This window comes from Molothrus aeneus, chromosome 5 (genome assembly GCF_037042795.1).
Source record: "Molothrus aeneus isolate 106 chromosome 5, BPBGC_Maene_1.0, whole genome shotgun sequence".
Lineage (NCBI taxonomy): Eukaryota > Metazoa > Chordata > Aves > Passeriformes > Icteridae > Molothrus > Molothrus aeneus.
In genome coordinates, this window is record NC_089650.1 from 24,853,750 (window position 1) to 24,881,615 (window position 27,866).

The 27,866-nt window shown below is 35.2% G+C and overlaps 1 protein-coding gene across 1 annotated transcript in view; it reads right to left on the minus strand.

Annotated features, from left to right (window-relative positions):
* The window catches only part of CFAP54 (cilia and flagella associated protein 54), a 103,479-nt gene that overhangs the window by 42,801 nt on the left and 32,812 nt on the right, over nt 1–27,866 (minus strand). The window contains exons 22-43 of the mRNA XM_066550110.1: nt 27,051–27,143; nt 24,514–24,699; nt 23,381–23,523; nt 21,202–21,349; nt 20,078–20,233; nt 18,267–18,389; nt 16,112–16,252; nt 15,584–15,680; nt 12,776–12,865; nt 12,005–12,131; nt 11,165–11,258; nt 10,055–10,194; nt 8,299–8,517; nt 7,733–7,869; nt 5,976–6,124; nt 5,071–5,298; nt 4,641–4,864; nt 4,405–4,540; nt 2,707–2,815; nt 1,993–2,151; nt 1,255–1,452; nt 304–391 (exon numbers count right to left, since the gene is read on the minus strand). Coding sequence (XP_066406207.1) covers nt 304–391; nt 1,255–1,452; nt 1,993–2,151; nt 2,707–2,815; nt 4,405–4,540; nt 4,641–4,864; nt 5,071–5,298; nt 5,976–6,124; nt 7,733–7,869; nt 8,299–8,517; nt 10,055–10,194; nt 11,165–11,258; nt 12,005–12,131; nt 12,776–12,865; nt 15,584–15,680; nt 16,112–16,252; nt 18,267–18,389; nt 20,078–20,233; nt 21,202–21,349; nt 23,381–23,523; nt 24,514–24,699; nt 27,051–27,143 — 3,185 coding nt within the window. The remainder of the gene's footprint in view (nt 1–303; nt 392–1,254; nt 1,453–1,992; nt 2,152–2,706; nt 2,816–4,404; nt 4,541–4,640; nt 4,865–5,070; nt 5,299–5,975; nt 6,125–7,732; nt 7,870–8,298; nt 8,518–10,054; nt 10,195–11,164; nt 11,259–12,004; nt 12,132–12,775; nt 12,866–15,583; nt 15,681–16,111; nt 16,253–18,266; nt 18,390–20,077; nt 20,234–21,201; nt 21,350–23,380; nt 23,524–24,513; nt 24,700–27,050; nt 27,144–27,866) is intronic.

Genomic DNA, 27,866 nt, shown 5'->3' on the forward strand with positions numbered 1-27,866 from the left:
TCTATAACAAAAAAAAGAGATACCATTCCTGGTCAAGGGACTTATTTGGACTCAAATTAAATTATCAAGCCATAGACATTACTTCTTTAAAATAAAAATGTATCATTAATTTGCTCAACGGCAATTAGGTAGCTAAGAAAAATAAACAATGTATAGGAAAAAGCCCTCTCAAAATACAGCTAATAGTAAGTTAGATGAAAGAACTAATGGACAGCACAAGAACTTACGAGACAGTTAAGAGGTATAGGAGTGAGAATTAAAAAAAATGAAACTGTGCTCTTTTATAATCCAGTAACTATGTACCTTTTATTTCCAGCATAAAAGTGAAGATTTCCAAGTTCATGTAGAGCCTGTACCTTGAGGTCTCTCTGGCTACTCATTTCAAGGATTCCTGTAATTTATTTTTCATCAATTAAAAAAAAAATTATCATATCATTAAAAAGGTTACTGAACCTTGCACAAATTTGGCATGAGTAGACATGAATTCACATGTAATTCAATGCATGAATTTTTTTTTTTATTTATTGGTCTTGTACATTTTACCTTCAAATGTACCATTTCTTATTACAACTAACTTTGAAAGCAAAAATAAGATACATGGACCTGTTTACTTAATCTTTTGTATTTTTGTTTTATCAGGCCTCTCAAATTTCTTCCTGTTCACAAGATAAACTGGAAAAAAGGTCATTGGCCCTGCTAAACAACTCTGCCTGCATACAGCACAGAAACACTCTCACAGACACATTTTTGGAACCTATGCTGCAAATAAAACCACTTAGAGCTACTGCACTTGACCTGTTTAGCCATACAGCAAAATCAGGAGCTGTGACTGTATGAGTAAAGCCATGCCAGAATGTAAGATGGAAACCAAGTAACTAAGTCACATATCCAAATACACAGAATCTAAAGTCTGTTTGCTAGGAAAAAAAAAACTGTCATGGAATTAAAATGAATCTGCTAAACATTATATCAAATTCTGAATTGGGGATTAATCAGCACAACACCACTGAAGTAATGCTTTTTCATAAAATGAGATAACCATAACAATTATGAACCAACTAGCGGCTTGTTTAGGATCTAAAGCAGATTTCCTCAATTGAGAGGAAGAAGGTTGTACTTTCCTAGAAACCAGCCTTCGGAGAGTTACAGCTGTCTGACAGAGGAAAAATACCACTGGAATAAACATACATAAACATAGATAGGCAGAATGTTGTTACTTTTGATCTGCAAGCAGAAATTTATGAAAAAAATTACCTATTGTTTGTTCATAGGAAGATATAATTACTGAAAGGTGTGACTTTGGTATCGGTCTGCCCTCAACCATACTGGAGAAATTATATTTTTCTTGAGAAAGGTCACACGGTGTCGGTAGAAATATCACTTCATCTACCATGCTAAATTTCAGCTTCCTGCTTGAAGAGATAGGACTGCTGATTGCTCTTCCAGCATTTTCTAGATAGGAAAAGTGATTTATATGATCAATTTGTTTATATGATAAAATCAGTTGTTTATATGATCAGTTTGCTATATTTCTACCACCCCAAATATTTCCAAAACACGTTAATCAAACTAATACAAAATTCCTGTGTACCCTATTTCCATTTAGATTCCTATGCTCTAATTCTGTGTGTCTCCTAATTAAACTCATTGGACATAATTCATTGGTCAGTGTAACCAAAGGGTATGTGCTCTGTTAATGAAAATAAACTTGGAAAGATCTACCAGTCAGTCCTCTGACAGAAATATGGCTGCAGACAGACAGGTGAAACAGCTGCATGGAAAAAATAAGTATCATCCAACTATTAGACAAATCATAGGAAATAAGGGTTATAGCTTGTGCTTATAGAACTTCAAATTTAACTTCATATTCTATTTTTTTTCTAATTGTCAGTAACTAAACTTGAATTTAGAAAAATCTGTTCCTTTCACTCTTTGCTATTTTAACTGCATATACACTTTATTAAGGGCAAAACACTTCAATGAAGCACTCACCTTGTGTGTGTGCAAGAAATAATGAAAGTAGTTTCCTGCTGTGTCTCAGTGCTCTGCTTTGATATTTAGATTTTTCTAGAGTTTCTTTAAAACATTTCAGTGTATCATTCACATCAAGAGGCACACAAACTAGGGCTTTTGCTTGATTGTGATCTAAAGCTAATTAATAATTATGGAGAAAAAAATCGTAATATGTAAATAAATAATGTTAGTAAATCAGCCTGTAAAACATACTTGAACATTTTCATAACATCAAAACTAAAGCATATTAAAATATTCCCCTTTTCTTGCTGTTGCTTTATGAATTAAAGCAAATTATTAACCACCAGAAACATTTATTCTGTCAATAACAGTGCTATTCACACTAACTTAGGAGTACATTGCTGGATATCCAAAAATAACAAAACAAAGCTGGACCAAGACCCCCATGCTGCCTCACAGGCTGTAGGTTATCTGGCACCTGCTTTTCTCTGCTTTCAGACATAGTCTGAATATATTCTGAAAGATCTTGACAACATTACAATACATCCAAAATATCAAGAACACTAATTTGAAGACAAAGCTCAGTTTATAATAAAATACAAATTGTAGGAGAATTGGAAGACTATGATAAGGAACAGAAACAGAATTTATAAAAACAATTCAGTATGAAACAAAGACAAAACTCTGGGAGAAAAGAGAACACACAATACTGAATTGTGCTCTGACCTGTACAATCATTATTTGTTGGAGGTTTGAAAAAGCATCCAGGAAAAACCCCTTCACTGGCAGAACGAGCAACAGGCAGCTGTAATTTGTACCCTATGTAGTTTCTGCATCTCATCTAAAAAGCAGGATTTGTTTCATAAGAACTGAATAATATTAAGAAAAACTGACATTTAGTTCTTACAGTTAAATATCTATATACTCAGTCACATGACAAAATAAAAGAGGACTAATTAAGAAAGACACCAGTGGCCCGTAACTGTAACCAGTACTTTTGTCAGTAAGAGGTGAAACATTCACACCTAAATATTGCATATAAGTGTTTCAAAGTTACTGCACTAAACTTGTCTCTTACTTGGTATTTGCCATAATCATTAGCAACTCCTTGATGTTCTGCAAATATTCCACCTTTTTTTTTCCAGATGAATGCATGCTTGCACAGAACCTGTCACTAAGCATGCCTAAAGGACATGTTGCCTGGGAAACACAATGGAATGCTAAATACAGAGGTACAAAATAGCTCTAAGCAAGTAACCACGGCAGCCTAACTGGCAGAGAAGCAAACTTCCAGACTTCTATAAAGGACTAATCCACAAAAGACTTTTTACCTTGCTAATGTAGTTACACCACTTTAGAAGCAGAAGGATCAACAGAACTAGTTCTACAATTCTCTGAATGGCATTTATTTATGAAATGTAACCATAAACTCCAAATTTCTTACCTGAAATCCTTACTACTATTACCTAACACTAGTCTTTAATCTGTAAGCTGTCTTTTTAAACTATGATTACTTTTCCACAGCTCAGTTACCAGCACTATGAGGGTACCACTATGCTGTGGTGCCCTTCTACAGACAAAGAACCATGTTTGAATGGCTGGGCCAGAGAGAGCCAGTAGGAAACAGAGAACACAGAGCTCCTGAGCTGCCCTTGTGAGCCACAGGCGACTTCAGAGTCCCTGCACACCCTGGGCACCGCTGTGCTGTGGTAAGGCCATGGCTCCTGAACCCCATGTCCATGTCCAGAACAAACCTCTTTGGTACTCCAAATCCCACTTCCCCCTCCTCTCCTTCAAGTCCTCTCTTTACTTGAGTGATAGAAATATCCTAAAAATATCCACAGTGAAACTGACTTCAGCAAAACTTCTTAGGAATAAACCTTACATTTAAAAAAACTGTGGGAAACTAATTTCTAATAGCTAATTCAATGAAAAATTTCCTACTGGCACTGTTAAGCAAATAGATAGAGCCACAGCTTTTAATGAGAGGAACTTGCTGAGCTGCTTAGGGTTTTTTTTTTGGTGGCAATCAAGTTTTTTAAAGTTTTTTAATCGGCATTGTCTGTGTTTGGTTTAACTCAATTTTATTAGCTTTTGGAGCAGTGTTCCAAAGCAGAAGCAAAGCAATATCCAAATAAATATTTTAAGGTTAAGAGAGTGGCATCAAGAAATAACATGAAATTAGATTTAGGCTTATAATATGGAATGGGTGTGTTGTGCATGGAAAAAATGTCCTCTGGGTCACCTGCTGCTCTTGGAATCATGTCATACAAGCCTTTTCATGTACTTCAATCAATTATGTTCACTAATTTGTTATAATTGACTATTTGGGAACATATCAGAGAGCATATTAAGCTAATCAGTGAAAGTGCTTCTCCACATTTAGCTCACATTAAGAGTCAGTGCCCCAAAAAGAAATCTGTGTTTCACCTTTTGTGCATCATCAGACAGATATTTTGTGAAATGAGATTCATGGCTGTCTGAGCCACTGAACTGCTGTATTCTCTCCAGCAGCTGCCTCTGAGCATACACCAGGAGTGGACTCACTTGTTCTGTGAACCTCTCACTGGAAAAAAAAACAAAGTGTAGTAATTAGGCAATATAATGGTATAATAAACTATATAATATTAACTTTTTTGGGGTTTTTTAGAGCTGGTATAACTTACTGTGTAAATATGTTAAATTGTACAGCTATGTGCACCAGTGCTTCCCACTTCTTCATATGATATAACAATTCTATTGTTTTAAGAACCAGATTGCATATCCATCTCAGGTCAACCACATTCACATCATCTATGGGAGGCTGGGGGTGAAGATTAGAACCACCATTCTCATCCGCAATACCTCCTAAACAACTGGGAATGCAAAACACTCCTTCGGGATCCACAATCTACAGTCAAGAAACATTATTATACCTGTTATTTTCAAATGTGCTTTTAGGACAAATCAATGACAGAGATCAGAAACTACTGTAATCATCTAAAAAACTTGTTACAGAGAGTAACTTGAAGATACCAGAATATAATGCAGGAAAGCGAAAACTCTCTCCAGTGAAAATGTGATAATCAAGAGTTGTCTTAATAGAATAATTTTTACCTTAAGAGAACTGCTTGCTTGTAGGTCAATTATCATATCAATGATCATGTCTGATGCAAAATAAAATGGCAACCAGATGGTGTTGCAAAGAAGATCCCAGGTGATGGGAAATGCACCCATATGGGAATGTGACTGGTTAGCAATCACTTGAAATTCTTGAGTATAGCTCCAAAGATCTCGACAAGCATTTTGAAGCAATGTCCAGTGGCCACCACGGTGAGCAAGAACCTGTGTATACCATTCAAAATATAACTATAGCTTGGAAAGGCAGAAATTAAAAGCTTCATTCTTTTATTGCAAAACTTAGGCATAAATAATCTTTCAGAATTACAGTCTAGGCATTACAAAACCTTAATTTTTACCTTTTCATAGGAGGACTATAAGTGAATTTAATTGTAGGTTTTGGTGTAAGTATAAGAAATAAAAATTAATTCACACCACCTATAGGTGTGCTTTTACTTGGGTTTAGAAGGTTTTATGGGAAGAGTAGTTAGTCTGCATTTCCCTTCAACCACTGGTTCTCCTGTTTCTAGTGTGAGATTCACTAAGACCTGTAAAGAGAAAGTTAAATCTGCAAGTATTTTCAGAAAAATTTAACAAACATGAGAAGGAAAGTTACAAAGGTGGAATGAAAAAGAGACCAATTACATAAATTACTGAATGTCTGATACAATATATATTATGATAGGTGATATGGCTGACATTTCATACATTGTACTTGGACATTTTTCAGAAGATGAGAAAACATTACTTTTAAACAGTGAATTTACTTTTAATTTCCTGCGGTCATTTCATGTAAAAAGCAGTAAGTATTGCGAGACATGCTTAATGCATTAATTACTCATACTTAGTAATTAATACTACTTAGTAATATATAGTTTAATAAGAAACCAACCACATCTTACCACTGCTCTTTTCAAATGCAAGAAGATGCTTGTAAAATGCTTCAGTAAAAGGGCAGTTGATGGAACCTGATCCTGTTTGTTGGTCTTTGCTGTTCGACTTCGAGGAGTTCGACTCTGTTTATTTCTGGTTTTAGGAGATTTACCTGTGGCTGAAAACAAAAAGCTCCCTTGTTAAAATTGAGTTGAAGTTCTCAAAAAAAAAAAAAAAAAAAGAAAAAAACAATCAGCTAGGATTTTCCTGTGGCAGCTAAATACTTAAATGTTGGGAAATGCCAATGTTAAGGTTATCATGTCTGTAAGGTTATGATATTTAAAATACACTATGCTTTTTCTTAGGAATTGGGATGAAAACGAGTTTGAGCAAAATACTAATGGGTACCAAATAGCTTTCAGCCTCAAAGTCAAAACACAATCCTCATTTAAGTTCTCTGAAGAAATCACCATGACAAGAAATCTCTTGGCAAGCTTGTCAGAATCTTTCTTAAACAGAAACCTCTTAAAGTAGATGTTAGGAAGAAAGGAGGATTTCTGATAAATTCTGTGGTATGTGTAGAATTCCTTCATTATTTAATTCACTATCAAATATCCCCCAAGGGGAAAGGGAAAGGTTCATGGTAATGGAATATGGTAATATCTGAACTATAGGGTTCAGGCAGAAGCTAATTCCTATATAATACTTGAACTCTATGGCAAACTACACATTTCACATAATTCTTTTAAGCATAACTGCTGCAAATGCTCAGAGATAGTAAAGAGGACTTTTATCAGGTTTCAGCCAATTTCAGTGTGTCTCAGTGACTGGTAAGCATCAAGGCAAAGGTGTTTCTGTAAAAGTAGTCTGCTGCAAAGAGAACCAGTGAGACAGAGAAATGCAAGTGCTAGTTTTTGTCACACCTCCTTGGAGAAGGCAAAGAGGACAGCTGATTTTACCTAAGGAAGTCCTACATGGAAATACAGGAGAAATTTGATCTTTACTGCCATGGCAAGAATGTGTCCCTGAAGAGATATTGAAAAGACCAGGCCTGTGATTACTTGTTGAACTTCTGGAGCCTATGCAGACTTTGTGCTGACTTGTACACTACCACTGACATCTGAGGAAATCAAAGTCCTGCATTTCACAATTACCCACAGATAGGAGCCCTTTGGCTCCTATTGGAACCTCATAGACTAAAAATAGCTAGAAAATTAAATTCTACTTATAATTTGAAAGATAATAATAAGCTTCAGTCTATAACTTTAAAAACTACTTACAGAATGACCCAGGGAAATTTTGACCTGCTAGGAAATGTAAAGGAAACTACCAATCAGTTACAAGCCTCAGAAACTGAAAGAAATTATCAATGCATTCAGAATAATTCCAAATATTACCAATTTAAGATGTGTAGGTAGTCTGGTATCTGCAAACCTAAAGCTAGTATCATTATTCTTTCTTCAACTTACAAACTTACTAATAAATTATAGGATAAAGAATAACTAATTGATAAAATGTAACATATTTATTAACACATTAAAAAATGCTCAGAATTATTAGATATGCCACATCACTTACTATGACTTCTGTTATACTAGGTATGCCAAAAAAAAATGGATGACAATAGGAGGAAACCTAGAAATATCTTCTATGTCTTGGCATGACTGACTGTTTTTCCAAAGGTGACGTGGACAACTAATGATGGAGGTCAAGAGAGCCAGAAATCAAGAGAAACAAAAAGTTAAGTTGAAACTGATTTCAGTTGTGCACCAATAAAAATTCTTACAGGTTTGGGTTTCAGTCTCTTCTGACTTTTCAGGGAGAGAAGGAGTTGGTTTTCCTGTGTTATCATCTGCAGCTTCCCTTGCCAATACAGTGCCAGAATTGTTTAACGAGAATATCTCAGGATCCAAAATATTGTAACTGCAAAATGGGAGAAAGTGCAAAATGGGAGAAAGAAGAAAACACAAAAAAACCCTCCATATATGATATCAAAAAGAATTTTTATGTACATACACAAAATTCAGTGTCTCAGAAGTGATTACTTTCCAGTAGCTTCAGAAATAAGAAATAATGAATGATAGCCAAATGTTATAAGGAACCAAAAAATAACTTAGTATAGTATATTTCAAAGCTTTCATCTCACCAATGGAGTTAGCAACCAAAACTGTGCCTGATGTCCACAGGATGGAAAGCAAAACTTTTTACATAGTAACAAGTAATTTGTATTTGAAAGCTGAACTGTTCATATGAATATGAATATATATATTGTATGTCAGATCTGTCTGCAGTAACAGCAATAACACAATAATCTCTATTAATAGCAATCACTGATAGTGCAGTAAGATGTACCTGTCCAGATGCTGTGAACCACTAATTCCAATGTTATATTGCCCTTCCAGGTTCTTTTTAAATAGATGGTAGTGTGCAAGGGCCAGATAGATATTCATCTGAGACTTCCAGGGCATCTCTTCAAGACACATTTGACAAAAGTGACTTCGGATTACATACTTAGTCAGCAGCATCACTAAGGTTTCATGAGCCAATTTCTTCAACTTATCCTTGGCTTTGCTAAACCAAAACATATGAAGTAGCAAGAAATGAAACTGTTTTCTTGAAGCTCTAGAAAAAAAGTCCTGGTAAAGATACACGGATATTCTGTTGCATCTCTCCAGATTAATATGCATAAGCATATGACATATTTCTAAATAAAAGACTTTTGCTTTAGTCAAGAAAAGCAACTGTGCTTTCCCTCTTTGCGTGCACTTAACACTCAATAAATCCCATTTTATATTTTACCAGCTTCTATAAGATAATTGTCTCAGTACTTTAAACAGTTTAGATCATTTTGAAGTTATTTGTCCCTGAATTGTACAGATTATTATAGCAAATATAATGTGCTTCAAAGTCAATTCAGGAGGGTCTTCTATTATACTATAAATCTGGATTTTGGTTTTTTTTATTGCTTTGCTTTGGTAGTGAAGCACATTCAGTATGAAGAGAACATAGTATTTCAAATCTGGATGCCTGCTTTTAATTTCCAGCCAAAGTTTTTTAAGGTTTCCCTGAGAGATGAAAAAATTCTGCATTACTTGACAAACATACAATGCTATATTCAAACCAAATCTCATTTTTTAAAAATTAACTGTAAACTGATTCCTTTATTAATCTAAATTATTTTTCTGCCTATTTTTCACCTTTAAAATGTGGGCAGAATATTATACCACATACAATTTTGATTATATTATACAGCATTACTGTTATGTAAGACACAAAAGAGTAGCTGACAAAAACCCAAGATAGGTTAAACATCCTCTCTTCTGCTGAAAGCCATGAAAATCATTTTGAGTAAGGTAGGGTTTCTTCTGTCAAGCAGGAATAATAACATTTTTGGATGGTTTAGGTGAGTATTTAGAAGATTATATGGAAACTTTTTTTAGGTTATTTAAGACACTTCCAGAATCAGTTACATGATTGCTTATGTGCAAATATTTATAGTTTCCTATTTGCTAATTACTGTAAGTGACCAAAGGACCAAGTTATGAGTACTACACATTCTTTTAGGTCAGAAGGTAATGTTATTGGCAAGTTAAACAAATATAAACAAATACTTGCCAAAAGAAGAGGTGAATTACTTTTTCTTTTCAAAAAACAGTTCTGGGGAAGCTACAAGACACACAAGGTCCACAAAAATCATTCTGAAACTACTACTACTATTAAGTTATTTATTTAATAATAAATATTTTTATTAGCTTTGTAACAGATAAACTCCCCAACACAGTTTGAAAAGCATTAAAATACTCAGATTATCAGAGCTTTTCCACCTTGATGAATCAACATGCTCAAGCTAACACAACTGAAATACAATCTTTGATTATTAATACAAAAACTTGAAATCATTAACAGCTATTAAACCAAAATGCAACAGATTTTGTTTCATTGAGTGGAAACCAATTTTATACTAAAGTACATCAGGAAAATGAGAGGACTGTGCAGAAACTAGTCTCTTTGTTATAATACAAAAACTAAAATACACACTTAATTGTAATCTAAATTCCAGTCAAAATATTTTTTTCTGTATATAAGCCTGAAAACTGTGTTCATTTACTTTTGTGTTTCTGAAGATTTCATTGTATCTGGATTTTTCATTAAATACTCTCTGAGAGGTCCTTTCTTAGACACAGCTTGTTTTGTTGCTTTCTTTGAAGGTGATGCCTTTGGTTTCCCTGAAGGTGAGGTATTCTTTCCCTTTAAAAAAAAAGTCTTGCGTCAAAATCTTAAATATACTTTACATAATTATTTATACCTACATTATCAATCACCTGAGGTATAGAGCAGTTTGGCTTACATTTAAAAAAAAAAATGTTCTGTTGGAACAGAACATTTAAAAAAATTCTGGAAATGGTTGTCAAAATAAGACTGCAAAAGAAGTACTTAAAAATTCCAGAAAACATCACCATTTTTCTGGAAAGCACATGTCAAAGGCCTGACACAAAGAAGTCAGCCAGGTCCCTAAAGATTTTCTTTCATATACCAGTGTTTTCATCACAGAAATAATGATAGTTCTTTTCCTAATATTATAAACAGTAAAACTTTGCAATGCAAAAATGAAGACAGAAAAACCCTTTTCTTAATCTCAGATGCTAGCAGTATTTCAACATTACTAGAGGATTATGAAGGAGAAAGCTCTTCCTGCAAAATAATACAAATCCATTAAGATTATTAGTATCTTCCAGTAAAAGTAAAAAATCATTTTAAAATAATTCTGAACAAAAAGCCTTTACTGTGCAATTAGAACATCTGCACAAGGATTTAACCATGAACAATTACTCACAAAAAAATCTAAGTACATATTGTACAAAAAGGCCTGAGCTGATCTCCTTTTCTGAATGTGATGGTACCCAAGACACTTCCTATTACCACCATGTTCTTTTAAAGGGAGTTGGGTAAGGCAAGTTTCTTCTGATTTCAGAATTCCTTATTTTGACTTATCTGAAATTCTCACAATTGTTGGTCTTTCAGATGAATCCCATGTCATCATTTCTTCCTGGTTTTAGAAGTGCAGAGGTCAGCTGAGGACTAGAGTTTGTATCCCAAATTTTAGGAACTGTGGATATCTCTAGATGAGATTTTTATGAGACAATTTTTGAAAATTTATTTTGTTCTTATGGTATTGCTACCCAGTAAAAACACATAACTCCTTAAAAATAAAACTCACTTTCTGAACTTCTGCAACACTTATGCTTTCTCCCAGAGTGAGAGATCTTGCTTGTGCTGAAATTCCATCAGTACCAAGGAAGCTCTCATTCCTCCTGATGAAAAATATTTTTAAAATCATCATCATAATAATCATCATGTTAAACTCTTTTCATAGTATAAGATTATCTTTGGGAACATATAGAGCACATAATGCAAAATGACTTTAAAACTGCAGATTTCATTTGCAGTTTTAAATTCAAAAGACTTTCTTTCCTTCATCCTCTTAAGAAAATAGGAAGTGTTAATTTTCAAGGTTTATTACAGAAATCTGAATTTGTGAGTAACAACTATATTACCTTCCTAATGCCTAGTAAAATCAAAAATTTTCTTCATTACCCAAATTACACTACAGAATTTTGCAAATAATTTCTTCACATCCTACTGTTTTGGTCTCTTGTAACCACAATTCCTGTTCCGTAAAATATATATCTCATTTTCACTGATTATTTGCCTTTCATATTTTAGAAATACTGATGTGTTGTTTTTTAAAAATGGGGTCTTCTCAGGTAAGTGTCTACAATTGGGCACCATTTATCTTTTCCCCACAGATTTTTTTTTGACACTATAGTAGGCCCTGATCAGTTTGCTTTTGATTTAACCCATCATAGCTTCCCAAGCTATGCCAGCGCCCCATAATAACAGCTGTGTAATCCATGTTCATGGAACTTCTGCAGCCTAGGAGTCATGGAAATTACTCCCAATAGGTCTTCTAAGGGGTACAACTTAGAGTTTCTTTTGTAAATGTGACTCTCATGAGCCTAAGCAGTAGTTTTTCACTACTACTGTAACAGAGATCTACCTTTTCAAGTTATTTTCCACACTCTCTGCCCACTCCAGAACACTCTGAAACTTTTCTTCATTCATGACTTTGTGCAAAAGTTGAACGAAGAACTCAAGGAAACGTGTGTGGCCTTTGAATTTAAGCACTGCAATAAAGCAACAAATAACACAGGTGTTTATATGCTGTAAAGAATTCTGAAGTCAGCTAGGATTCCAGCTACGTATGCCTCAAAGCACTTATTTATGTCATGTTGTGTACTACTCACAGTGACACTAAAATCAGGGATACACAATGGCAGTTGCTAAATGCTTCTTGTGATTGGGTATCCAGAATCATAAGCTCATTCTATTTAATACACTCCTAGAATTACAAACATTATAGAGACAGTGATTTCTGTGAATTCCTCTTCCAGTGAAGTAATTTAATGTGGAAATGGGGTACCTCAATTTTGAAAGAACATTCCATACAAAGAGAATCTTTGAAAAATTTGGCACATTTTTTAAATTTACTTGTTTCTAAGGTTATTAGAAAACATACATGATTCAATTTAAAATATTAATATTTTATATACTTAGCATGAACACCCCAAATAATTGGTTGCATTCAATTCTCTATGTGTTTATAGTGAGAACTTTTTATAAGCGATGTTTCACTTGATTTTGTATATTTGAGAACCAAATGAAGTTAACATTCCCAAGAGCTTATTCCAAGCAAGAATGAGATTGCTAAACTGGCAACTCTCTGAAGTAAAGGAGCCCTTACAATTAATATAAACAGCAACTACCCTACCTTCTCGATAAGCACGGTCTGATGGCCAACATGAAATTACAGGGTAGAGTAACAAAGGAGATTCCTTTCCTGTAAGCTGTGTTCCAGGACCTGCATCAATAATCAAATGAAATCCATTATGAAAAGCAGGAAGAACATACAATAAAAACTCCACTTATAACTGACAAAAAAAAATCCTTCTCTAGCACAGAGAGAGGATGTCTGGAGTTCATCAGAGGTCTAATAAAGAGCCATGAAAATCATATGTGGAGAAGAATGCGCAGAAAGGACATGACAAAAATGTATTTAAGGCTATACAGCAAGAACTGTTCCCATGATACTGCTATTGACTAATGCTTACATTCATGCTCTGCATATGGATAATGTAAGTAGGTAGAGGATTCTTTTTTCTTAAGCTAAATATCTACAAAAATAGATGAATAGAAATTCAGTTATAGTCTATAAATAATATACTTTATATAGAATACACAGATATGGACAGTATACAGAATATATAGGACAATAACTTGGATTCAAGTTTCTGGCAGTTAAACACAACAGCTGATTAAACATTACCAGCTAACAAGCACCAAAACAATGTTACACATACTGCTTGTTATATTTCCTTCATAAAGAAAAATAATCTACAAATTTTGTGCTTAGACAAGTCCTGTGGTTGAAAAACATCAATGCAGCAAATCCCTGAAAAAAGCAAGATTAAAAATGCACTCTGGAACCAGTTGTAATTGTGGATCAATAGCTACAACCTCCAGTGAGAGCAGTTTAGATCTGTTGGATGTAAATAATGTCCAACTAAGTAGGACAGCCAGCAGGAAAAGCAGACTTTTAAAAATTTTCTTTTTAGGACACCCTTTCTTAGTACTCTCTCCCATTTGACAAGTTCAAAAATATGTTGCTCCAAATAAGCATTTTCACAAAGAAAAATATGTCCCAAATTTTTTTTAATGGGAAAATATTTGAAATTTCAGAATTTAAATTGTACTGCGTGTGAAATATTTTGGTTTTCTCTTCTTTTGAAAGAAGTAGATTCAGCTCTTTTCCATTTTTCTTGTAGACTATCATTAATGGAATGCTAAGTGTTGATCCAATTATAAGGATTTCCTATGACATGGCTTTTTCCAAAACGCTTTTAACAGCATGCCCTACAGGCGTGCACATTGCCCTAAACCATTAATACATATTAGTAAGGACAGCTGTAAGCTTTGCATGGCCACACCAAAAGGCTTCTTCTCAGTTTGTATCCTGAAACTATTGACAAATAGGCTATTTCAACAACAGAGCAGACTTTAGTGATCAATTATTTGCCAGCTACTGAAAATGTGGGTTTTTTCTAACTGATCTATTAATTTAACTTTCTATTAATTAATCAACATGATTGTCAATTAACTTACAGAATTCTTTCCTTATGTGACTTGTTCTGCAGGAATGCAGGCATCAATGTGAGCAAAAATGAAGGATTATTGCACAGATTAATGGAATTTTTCCATCACTCCTTATCCTATTTTTCACAAGAATACTTTCTCTTCTGAAGAAATGCATGTACAGAGGTGATGGATGATAACTAGAACATGAGGAGTGTGGTCTTGCAGTAAAGGCCAGCTGCATACTGGGCTATACTAGAAACAGCATGGCCAGCAGGTCAGGGGACATGACTAGTCCCCTCTATTCAGCACTAAAATAGATGTGAGACCACATCTAGGTTACTGTGCCTGGGTTTGGGCACTGCAGTACAAGATACCAACATAGCAAAGTTGAGAGAAGGACAGACAAGACGACAATGAGCTATAGTGCATGAAGAGGCTGAGGGAACTGGGTTTCTTCAGTCTTAGGAAGAGAAGGCTAAGAGGAATCTATATTTACCTAACAGGAGAAATACAGAATGTGGAGACAGACTCTCCTCACTGACAGCACAACAGGTAATTGAAACAAGCCAGAAATCAGAAAATTCCAAAGACAACTAAAGAAAACCTCTCTAACCATAAGAGTGGTTAACTATCAGAACAGGTTGCCCATAAAGGTTATGAAATCTCTTTCTTCAGAAAGATTCAAAACTTGACTGGACAAGCCTCAGAGCAAGCTGATGTAGTTGTACCTGTTTTGAGAAGGGGGATAGAATAAATACCTTCCAACCTATACTACTCTACCATTCTACCCAGGTACCAATCAGAGGTGTCTCTGAGATTAAGTTCTAACTAAATTTTCTTTATAATTCTTAATTGTTAATTCATCTAACTTTGGCAGGATTATTAGCCAGAAAATTATTGTGCTTGATCCAGAATCCAAGATACTTTAAAATATGTTTATTCATTCCCTAGTTAAAAGGCAGTTAAATACTAGCATGCATGCAATTCCCTCACAAAAAGAACAATTTCTGTTAACTTTCTTCAGGGAGAGTTTTCTCCACTAAAATTTCCAGCAGTGGTCATTACTACTAGCATTGGTGGGGTATTAAGACAAGCTATAAATTGACAGTGGTCTTTGCCACTGCATTTTCTGAATTAAAAAGATAAAGCAAGCCTAAATAACATGGAATCCAATTTAAACAGATTGGAAGAACATAAAGATTTGCAGAATTGTTCACAAAGGAATATTCCTTTTAAAGAAGAAATGAGTGTTCCAGTGGAAATTACAAAAATATGAATGCACACATCATCACCAGGTGATCATTACCAAGATCATTATTGCTTTGGTTGAGTCATCATGGAAGATATAAGAAATAAAAGTATTGTTCAGTAAATGTAGTTTTTTCAAACAAGCAATAGAAAACTCCATAGACAAAGGTAAGACATGTTTCAACAGTACACCCACCTGGTTCTGTCAGTTTGAGTAGACTTGATTCAAGAGAATTTAGATTTTCTGCTGCTTTTGCCATTGCAGCTAAATGGGATGCCCTTGAGGAACGTCTCTGAAATATTGAATACTTTGTTATGAAAGCTTAGCTTTAACTTACCTAAAACCAGCTTGTCAATAGTGGAATCTAGCTTAGATCACAAGTCTTCTAAATCTATATCTTATAATTTCATCAATATTGTATTATTTTTCTTTTCTGATGAAATAGAAATTATGTTCATGACTTTTTTGGCACAGCATATTTTGTCAAGCATGGGGACTCCCAATCTCTGGAGGTGTTCGAGACTGGGCTGAATGGGACACTGAGCAAACCGGTCTAGAAGGTGTCCCTGCCCAAGGCTGGGGGTTGGAGCTGGATGATCTTTGAGGTCCCTTCCAATATAAACCATTCTATGATTCTAGAACAAAAAAATTAATAGATCTAGTCTTCAAAATAATAGAATACAGAATTTAGAGAAAAGAAAAATTAAAAACCAGAGCAACTACTTTTACTGCTTTGCCAGTGCGTGTTTCTTCAGTTTTCACATCTCCTGACTGGCCAGGTGAAACTCCTGGTGAGATCAACAACTTTTTCCCATAGTTAATGATAATTGCTGAAAGTTCGTACTCTTTCCATGAATGTAGTACCTATAAAAGAATAATCTGTTATACAAGTTTTTGTTTACATGATATGTAATATTTCATTACTGTCTACTCATAATTGTCAAAATGCATGAATATTATAAATATAAATTAATTACTCAATATGCAAGTTTCTTTTAATAAAAAACCCCAGGACTGTAGACATGTAAAATAATTGGAATTGCAGATGTTATCTATGTGTTCTATTCTGCTTAGCCTATCCCTCAGAGAATAGAAAGATTTACCCAGAAATATCTATTGCTGTGATTGACACCCTCCCTGTTCTCAGGCAGTACTGCTATCAAAGAACATAAAGGATAACTAAATGATCCTTATTTGCCTCTCTGGTATCAAGCACACTTTTTAAAATCCCAATTGTATTGAAAGAACTGGTGAAATTTATTTTTAAATTGCAAAATTTATAAATTAACAGTGTAGCAAATGTTTTTCAATGGCTTTATCTTCTTTCGATAGAGCTCAAAAGGCCCAAGTGCTTCTACTATGTGCAAGCTAACTTCACATTAGGATCTTTGCCTTTGTGATCCTAAGTGTACAGATTACCTTAGGATAAACACTGTACATGACCTGACTGTAAGTCAAAAGAAAAATATATACCCTGCTTTAATGAGAAGCATTTTCAATTCACTCATTCTCTTTGCTATTCTGTATGCTATCCTGTTAAAATGCTATCTCTAAGGGGAAGAAAATCACCAATATAAGTGGTAGTCAATTAGCTGAGGAATCCAACAAACAAACACCTAATCAAGGTTTCAAGGCTTCTAATAGGCTTTATTGGCTCTGATAGCATTCACCTGGGGCCTATGCCTATGGGGCCAGGAGCTCCCTCTCAGCTCAAGTCTAAGCCTACAGTCCCTGCTGGCTCCTATATGGCAGTAATGTTGGTCTCCAGCCTGGTGCAAGTCTTGCCTGGGTGTGACAATAGATCCACTAGACTGGGCACGTGGCTCATGGACCAACTTCTGAGCTTGACCTCAGACTGTTCCATCATGATGGACCAGCCTGCTGGGCTCTATCTGACCCTAGCCACCTCACCAGGCCTTATCCTCGCCTGTGGACTGACTTCCCAGCTTCAAATCTGACCTGCCTCATCACCACAAATCTGCCTGATAATCTGGATGCCTGGCTGAACCTCAATACCAGGTGCTGCTCTGCCAGCCATGGCACTGCCCTTGGCTCCTGGCCTCACAGCCCTGCTGGCTTTGCAGAGCATTTTTTGGGTTATTTGGTACGGATCTGGTCTTGTGAGGTTAGCATGGAGATTCAGCTCCTACAAAGACCAAGCTGAGGAATCACCAGCATGGGACAATCTCTCAAATCCTTAGCCACAGCTCAGCTTCAGTATGGGCTCTTAGTTGATTCCTCAAAGCTAGAGGAAAGCTGACTTTTTCAGTATCACACATTTATAATAGTGAGTAATTAACTGCAGCATCTCCCTATACATGAGGGAAAAACATCCAGTACCATGTTTTTCCTTATCTCACTAAACAGATTGAGTATCTGAATCATAAATGTCATCTACAGATTTATATTACGGTTGAAAGTCAAGGTGTTTTTACTTTTGCCAGCATGCATGACTAAACAGTATAAAGTCTCTTGTATCTAATTAGCAACTAAAACAGATATATTAATCTGATTAAAACTACAAATATGGCTTTTGCAATAAATAAACTTTTAAACATATATTACATGTATGTCTTACTGAAAATAGTACTGGCTTAAATATAAAATTATACATAATTATATAAAATGTAGATCTAATGACATGGACTAATAGTTTTAGACTATTTTCTGAATAAATACTAAAAAGGCAAAATGTCATTGTAGCAAAAATGCACTGATTCAAAGATACTAATAAATGTTTGTATGCCTTTACTATTTAAGATTGCTGGTTCTGTAAGATATCATTCTGAAGGCCAGCTTACTAAATCTCTTTTTTTTCCCCTAAATGACAAGAGCTGTATCTCAAATTAAGATGTAAGCACAAAAATTCATACCATACCTTTGCTGTATGATATGAAGCACAAGCTATCATATGCTGAATACTGTCATAACATCCTTCCTGTCTCCTTTGCAAAATAGAACTTGGAATTTCTTGGAGGACAGCCAAGCATTTAATGAGGATCTGTAAATACAAGGGTTAAAACAAAAATTGGAGTCTAGAGCATACTTTCAAGCTTGTACCTCTGTACAGCCCACTGTATTTCACGACGAACTTTAAAAATACTTTGAAATCTAATGCATAGGATAAAACATTAGTTGTACAAATGCCAATAATTAAATTTCTGTTTAATTGAACAGTGTCAAGATTTCAACCACAGTCTTTTGGAATAAATTACATGTTCACATAAAATCCCAGATATTAATATACAGATACATGATGGATATTTTTACTGATTTAACTAACATAGAACCCAAGAATGTTTAATTCAGTGAGATAACATAATCCTACTGGAGGACTGTTTGAAAATATATTGAGATGGCAAAGATTTCAAATGAAAAAAAAAATTATTTCCAGTATGTTGTAAAAATAAAATACTTCTTTCCCCAATTTTGTCCATCAGAAATGAAAAGAATTTGTGGCTATTTTTGGTGGAAATTATTTTTGTGGCTATAATTTGTGGAAATTATTTTTCACTTTACTTAAGAAATCTGAAAGAGGAGCCATTTCCAGTGGCTAGCTGTACCTTTAGCAGGACACCACAGCCAACAGCACCTTAAGCAAGAAGCTATCCCTGTATTCAAATAGATTTTTTTTTTCCCTAATCACTCCTGAAAACTTAACAGGGCCCTAAGTGTCCCAGCAGTCCTTCCCTGAGCATCCTCATTTGAGACCTCCCCTCATACCCTCTGTCAAGCTCAGGCACAAGCCTTCAGTCCCTGCTTGAGCTGTGATATTGCTCCATTGGTCTTCAGTTCTTTCTCCTGGATGGACCTTGGGCCTCTGCTTTAGCCTTGTCTCCAGCCTCTGGCTTCAATTCCTGCACCTCCTGACTTTTTCTCCTGCATGGACCCTGGGCCAGCCCAATAACCTCGCATTCCCTGGACTGCCTTGGATCCTCTTACCAGCAGCCTTCCCTGTCTGCCAAATTCAGATGCTGCTGGTCTGTGCTTCACCTGCAGTGCGGTCACCTCATCCTTTCTCACAGAGCCAACATACTCTTATTGCTGCTACCTAAAAAGGCTACCTAATTACAGGAAAAAGATTTGCATCTTTCTACTGTATGCTTGCTGAATCTAAAAACCACATCTGCTGCTTCACAAAATGTATTCTGTTTTTGAAGAGAAGGTGCTTGCTTCTGGAAAGGAACTCATGCTTGAAAACTAAAGACTGCATTGTCAAAACACTGAATAGCTTTCTTTTCTTTTAGAAGAAAACAAAACTGTATATGAAGCAAACATTCTGAATTAAAAAAAAAAAAAAAAAAACAAACAACAAACCAACCACAACCAAACAAAAGAAACCACAGGCAAATGCTGCTGTTCTTTCCTCAAAATTGCTGCCTGCAAATAACATTCAAGTAGAAATTACATTGCAATTTCTGCTACAGTTTAAAATACCAACAATCACCCTAAAGAAACAATTGATACTCTGCAGTTACTTCACCATATCTGAGAGCAGAATGTGTGCTGCTTACATGGAACTTAGATGCATTGGGGAGGAATAAAATTCTAAAAGGCTTTTCTTTCATCAGCTATTAAGAAGTCACAGCCTAGATATTTAGCTCTCCAACTGTACTGCCTACTATAAGTTTAATTTGAATCACTATAACTGCAGGACCTGACAGCTGCTTTGTCTTAAAATGCTCTCACCTGAACTACTGGCACTGAAAAAATCTTGTGATAAATAAGTGGGGCGAGGAGACCATAACATTGCACAACAGACTGCAGTGCATAACTTGGATCATTCAACCAGTTGCTAAGTTCAATTGCCACAGTCATTCTTTCACATTCTGCTAATCTAGCTACCTGTAAAAGAAAAACACATTTTGATTTAAATATTCATTCTGTTGTTAAACCATTTGAGAGTGGAAGAAGACAGATGTTACTGCAGTTTAAAAAGCAGGATAAGCAGCAAGTAAGATGAAAGTTTAAGAAGGAATTTAAATTCACACCTGTTAGAAGTACATTAAAAAACACATTATTCCTGATACTAAAGGAAATGATTGCTCTTGATCTAATTGTGCCCTCTGAGTTTGCCCATATAATTTACAAATTGAGGCTGATTAATAACCTCAAACTATGTGCAGTGGAAATTTCACATGCTAGGCTCTCAGAATCAGTAAGGGAAGGATAAATCCCTCCCTTCCCTTCAAGTTATCTGTTGCAGTCCTTGCAAGTGAGAGTTTATCTTGTAAAGTCACAGAGTAATCAACTGCTCACATTTTTTACAAGTACTTCAGCAAAGAAATAAATAAAATAGGAATGCAATAAAACAGGAGGCAAATTTGACTATCCAAATAAAAAAGAAAGGGTGTTTTTTGTCATTAACATGCCATTATACTATAAAAAACACTGAAATAAAATATTACTATATTAAAACCATGAAACCCTGTGAGAAGTCACATCTTAATTAAAAAACATGTATTACATAGCACAAATGTTGAAAATTTAAAAGATTCAAGGGGGACAAAAATAACATTTACTATACTTCTTTCTTATATAGTCTACCACCACTGAAGTCAAGAAAAATCCTTCCTCAGTAGCAATCAGTGTGCTTTGGTTAGGCAATAACTGATTCAGAAACCATCATTCCAGCAGGATGTAAATAATCAACAGCTTCTGAAATACTTCAGAAAAAAAGGCCATGTAACCCACAGAAAATGGAGAATTCTGTAAATAGGATTAGTTGATTGTCACATTTATCTTACAATGATGAAATAAAGCTGATGAAAAAGTAAAATCAAATCCAGTATATTATTTTAAACCACACCTACTTGCTCCTTATAAAATATCTCATTGGAACAGATGGAATCACAGAAGAGTGCTCCTTCCATGACATTAATGTCAGAAACAGCAAATATATTCCTCAAAAAGAGGTGCAAGGTAATAGGAGAAGTCTGAGATACAGCTTCAAAATGTAACCTACCAAACACAAAAGCAAAAGAAGAGTAAAAGCACGTTAATTATCATTCAGATCTTGCGTGTCTGACACTGCATTATAATAAAACGAAGTCTTTAGTTTTAAAATTATGGACAAAATAGATTACTATAACTTCTTCTAGAAATAAGACCTACATATAAAGCTGAAAAATTCGCTTAAAACTTCTAAATTAAAACCTAAATAAATAAAAATATTACTTCTTTTGAAATTGCTATTCACTTTCTACTAATCTAAGACAATTTTTCCTTATTTGCATCATCTAATCCAGTGAAACTAATTTTGAACTGTCTGAAAGCTTCAGATGCTACAGCTTATTTGTCTTCACCGTCTCCTTTTATACATTGTTCTTCTGTATTCTGACAATGACACACACACAGTTGTGAAGTCCATTGCTAAGTATTACTAACAGACTCCTTTTCAGCACTTATGTCTTGTATTACAAGTCTCAAAAGAATCTCTTCTCTTTTGCCTGCTTTTCTGTCAAAATATTTTTTGGTTGGTTTTTTTTTTCCCCCTTCCCTGGGGACAGAGGAGCATTTGCACTTGCCGTATTTTTTAATATTTTTGCTACAGGAAAAATCCTATGATTTTGGAGTAAAAGAAATAAATTCCTTCTTCTCCTCGATTGTATTTCCTGAAAGAGACTGAAACTGGAGAAGTAAGATCAAATAGACACATTCACTCACTTGACAATACCAAGATACCACCACCAGGGCTTCTAGCTGGAAAAACAGGTTTCCTTTCCTTCAGGCTCCCTCTGCTGTCCCTTTAGCGAGTCCTATTTCTTACCTACTGCTCAGTAAACCTGAAACTGCCTGATACCGCAGCAATGAGAATCTTCCATGTTAATAAAAAAAAAAAAAAAAAGGGGAGTGGGGGGCTTGGCCAGAAAATAAAAACTCCCAGAACTGCTTTGCACAGCTGCTTAAAATGTTCTGTCTTCATCTGATTTATCTGAAAATAGACTTATTACAATGTTATCTCTAGAGCTGGATGTGTTAAAAAATTACTTACGAAAAAATAGTAATGACAAAAAAAAATGCAGACAACAGCACAATGACTATTCCTGCTTTGTTGCCTGGCCAGGGATAGAGTAAAAAAAACCCACACAGTCATGAAATAAAATATATACTGATTTTCTGGCAGCATCAATGCAGCCCACAGACTGTAAATACCAAGTGCTACTATGGCTATAGCATGTAACATCAAGACCCTTGGTGCATTTGTATGCCTGGTATCAGACATGTGGTGGCACTTGAAGGGCAGACACTGAAGCTGATTATTTGTATTCAGCTATACTGGATGTTAATTCATTATCAAATCATAAATAGCTGACTTACATATAAAACTAATTTTCTTATAATTTTTCACATCTATTACTGCAGAAAAATATCTTTTATCTGGGAATAAATTCAGTTTTGATGTATTTCTGAACCCAGATCTATTGAACTTCAGTAAATGTAACCACAAAATTTCTAGCTGGGTGATGAAAAACTTCTATAATTATGTTGATCATTTGAAATTTTTTCATAAAATAGTTCATTTTAAATATCTCTAAAGACCTGTAGCATATGCAAAGATTATTGACACATTATATAGCTATCCCAAAACAAAATTAGCAACAATTTACCTGTTTTGGTTGGGGTTCTTGACATATTGTTCACAATTTGTGAGATCTATTGCTCTCTTAATTGGAAAGTCAAGCACCCAGCGCATATGATACATTTTGCGTGTGAAAATGCATCACACAAAACTAGTACCCACTTTGGAAATGTTTCACAATTATCTCAAGAAAACAGCCATTACAAAGAATTAGGTGTGTAAATGTTAGCAGTGCCATAAATAACCAAAATCCTCTGCTAATTATAAACCTTTTTTCCAGAACATTTTTCACATCACAAGCCTGAACAAAATTCCACAACTTGAAACTCTTCTAAACGAAATGTGCACATCTATAATTTTAAAAAAAGATAAATAATTAATTACTATTTTAATTTTGTTTTACCAATTACCTTTTTTCAGATATAGTGAAATGACTACTTGCAGAAATTACAGCTGCATTGGGAGGCCGTGGAAAAGACTCTGAAACAAAGTAATCCCACATTGGTGAAAATACTGCTCTGGCTAATCTGAAGTTGCCCATCTGATAGGCTACCTACAAAAAAAAAAAAACAAACAGTGAGTTGACATGCTCATGGAATAACCAAGCCAGACAAAATTACAGGATCAATAAGGTTTCAAAACCCCATAACATTTTAAATTGTAAATTTACAATTTCTCTAAGAATATCCCAACACAGTTGAATAAAATACATGCAGCAATAATTGGATTTGACTATTATTAGTGTGGTTCAGATTCAGCATCAGAGAAAGCAGAGGGGTTCTTTGACTGCTGACAAATGCTCTAACAGTCCTGTGTGGAAAACTTTACAGGTATTGTGCTGCAGTTCTTGAAGGCATATAAATTCATCTAGGTTCACTTTTCTTTTGCTAATACTGCAGAATGCCCTTCTGCTCTGAATAACAGGATGTAAACTAAGTCAAATAAATAGGCATAAATTCACATGGATACATCTTAGACTGGAATATTTTGGGAAAGCTTTAACTGTTCCCCATGATCTATCTATGGGGCTAGACAATTTCATTTTTCTCTGTGTCACAATCTGTTTTAAATATCCTTTTGTAAGAACACAAAATTATAATTATCTGCCAACCTTTGTGGTCTTTCACAAGATACTACAAAACTAATTTCAATATGAAAATGGTTGGCTATGATATCTGCTAAGTTCAATAACATTTTTATTCCATAATGGCTAACAAGATGATTTCTAGTACTTAGTCTCAACCACAAAAATAAAAAAAAAAAATTAAAAAAAAAAAAAGAAAAAAGTTAAATGCAGACTGTAAAACAGAGATGGGTAAGAAAACTGAGTCCTTTCCACTTAACCTGACATTTTTAATAATTTTGAATTAAGAATGAACTTACTTAGCTATACTATTTTTATGTTAAAATTGTGATTTGTGCTTATCAAGCTTTCGTCAAGAAGGTCTCAAGCTGTTACCAGATGCAGTTTTAGAACAACCACTGAAAACAAATAATTACAACAAAATGAAAGTAGGTGTTCATTACCATATTCTAACCCTACCTGAGTTAGATATGCTCGAACAGTAGTAGCAGAAAGCGGTGGATAGGCAAGGATTGGCTTAGTCATTTGCCCAATGGCATCCCCAATAAGTTTTCCATCTGAAGAATATGCTGCCACAGCAAATATGTATTTCTCATTGGCATCTAACCCTTGGACTTCTAAGAGAATTTTCCCATCTGCCAGTATCTACCAATAAAAATATTTTTCTAGTTAGACTCACTGTACATACCAAAAACAAATCTCAAATTCTAAACTTTAATTATTAAACAAACTATTTAATGGTCCTGGATACAACCAAAGTACAATCCAGATTAATAGCAGGTAATGTACTAGATTCTTGTATTAAATTCTTGAAAACGATGAGAAAACAATAAAATTATAGGTGAAAAAAAGGATCAGTTTTTTCTGGAATGCTGATGTGTATACAGAGCACAGAGCACATAACTTAAGACAACAGTTAAGTACCAGGAACTGATGTTTTTTCTAAGATACTTGTGTCCATTTGAACATTCACACAGTGACTGCCCATGTTTGCAGTCACTGAGCTGAAACACTCTGTCCCTGAGCTGTGATGAAGACCACACTGTTCTCCTTCACACATGCCACCTTCTTGTATCAGATAGAGGCAGAGATATCTCTGGCTCTTTTCAGCACCACTAACAGCACTTAGGAGACTGTGAAGGAAACAACATACTTTCAAGATCGTCATTTTTCCTTCAAGTAATTGTATACCTGCACTTTAACATCATGGCTCACTCCAAAGAGCATTTTCCACCTTCCTCTCTGTGATCAAGGTGACTTACACAAGGAAGTGTCTTGAAACAAGAAACAAGTGCCAGCAATGGAATGATAATAGGAGAATTGAGATCATCATAACACAGCAACAACACAACGCTCTTATTCAAACAGTCCGTCCTTCATAAGGACACCTCTGAACAACAGAAATCCCTTCAGGATGCTGGGGCTGAATCCTGAACCAGCAAACCAGAAATAAGTGTACAACAGTCTGCAACATCCCTTTATGATAAGTTGATAGATCATTCTACCCTCAGAAACTTTAAACTTTTTTATTGAAGTCAGCAGATAGAGGCTTTGTCTGCAGATCAGCATTTTGCAAAAGCATATCCTAAAGCAAACAGAAGTCCCATTGCAGAGGTGTATGGTTAACCTCAGGTCTGTGTGAATCCAGTGCCTATCAGAGCTAAGATGGTCAGTGGCTTGGATGGACTGCAGCAAATTCACAGAAAAAACAGCTGGCAGTGGGGTGAAAGCCACCTGTCAAACACTTAATTCACCTGATAGGGGATGGAATATTGAAACTAACTTGCTAAACATCACAGGAAGCTAGGTTTTGTGGATTTCATGACAGAGTAGCAGGAATAACATCAAAGCCTCTACTGCCAGCACCTACACACACCTCCTCTTCTCATACACTTTCCTTTAAGGAGAGGAGCCAGGGGAACTAAGGGCACAGATTCCCTCTCCATCACCAAACACAAGTCTACCAGTGTTACTATAGAGCTTGCTTACAAAGCCAGGAAAGCCTGAAACATCAGGCACAAGATGTTGATATCATTCTTCTGTCACAAAGCACAAGGGAATTCTTTTGCCCTGCAAAGAACAGAACACTTAATAAAGATTTCCAGGTACAAAAATGATCACTGAGGTGATCAATGAGGTGTTACACTACAGAAGCTGAAGAGGAGATGTTGAAGCTTTCTTGCTCCTTTCTTAAATTACAAAATGCACAGTATTTGGATGCTTCCTTGTTGTCATAAATGAGGACAATGCAATAGCAGGCATGAGTGAATGAAAACTAGAACTTTCTCAGTCTGTGCAGAATGTGAAACAATGGAAAAAAAACCTACCTGAAAATGCAAAACCAAACCAACCAAAAAACAAAGAAAAAAATCCAAAAAAGTAAAGGTCAAATTGTAATGAACAAATAATGTAGAAGTACCAAGACAGTCAACATGATCAGTCATAAGTAGTTAAAGATGTGTGGGATGATTCACCACACCACGTGTTCACAGAATGAAAGGGAAAGAGCATGAACCTAGAAATAAACTGTGTCTGAATGTGAAGGTAATTGAAAAAGTTATATTACTATGCTGCCAGCATTAAGTAAGGCAATGTCTTGTTTAGAAGAAATAGCTGATAGAAGTTACACAATTAAGAAGAAGAATGAATTTTTATCTGTTTAGAATTTCTTTTTCTGAGTTCCTGGAAAGAGTAGTGTCTGAAGCACACTCTAAAAATACTTCATATACTTCCTTTTACTTTTACATTTCTTAGATATCACCCAAATAAACAGTTAAAACAAGGTACAGATTTGCTTAAATCTTGAAGCTTTTTTGAGTAATTTATTTTCTTATTCAAAAAAGATTCCTGGAAGTTTTTTGGTGTAAAGATAGAAGAGTTTGTCAAAGGCTTAGCCAGTTACGTGATTTTTAAAAATGCGTCAGATAGAAAGATTTAGAGAGTTGGATTTTTTAACAGGAAGAGAGAATTAACTAAACAAGTTTTACCTCTCTTACCTGTTCTCCTGAATTTTGAAGTTTATTATTATTTAACCTTACTTTCGTATTACTTCCTCCTGCTACACAGCCCAAAATACAGTACCATGAAACCTTGGAAGAAAATGAGAACAAAATTAATTGATGCACAGTTATTTCCAAATTTTGCCTAATGTAGAATGTACAATTTTGTGAAAACAGTCTCTGCAAAAAAACTCTGCTTAGTTATAAAAAAGCATAGTCTAACTGCACTAAAAATATCAATTAATTTATTTAGCTGGAAAACTAGATATACTAGTGGCAATAAAAACAGATGATTCTCCATTGTCCTAACCCTACCTTGAGTTACCCTCTTCCTCAAAGCTATCCCAAAGCACAGACTCTACAGGTCACAGATTTAAAGTCACCTAGATCCCATTATTCATCCTTGATCCATTATTATCCCTGCAATGGTATTCTTCTAAAGTTGGCATTGGGTTCCGATTTAGCAAACTACTTGAGGACAGATCCTTAAAATCAGGCAAAAGTGATGCAGGTATGATATCCCTTCCTTCTGTTGTGTCAGTTGCAGAGCTCAGCTTCCTGTCAGCAACCCTACTGAGGCTGCACTTGACCTCACTGCCAGTCATCAATGAAGGTACTGAAGAGCATCGGTCCCAAGAGTGAGCTCTGAGGGACCCCACTCAGCACCATCCTCTGCCTGGACATTGAGCCATGGACTACAACTCTGGCTGTGTCCATCCAGCCAATTCCTTATCCACTGAATAATGATTCACCCATCAAATCCATGTCTCTTCTGTCTGGAGATCAGCCATGTCATGTGGGACTCTACCAAAG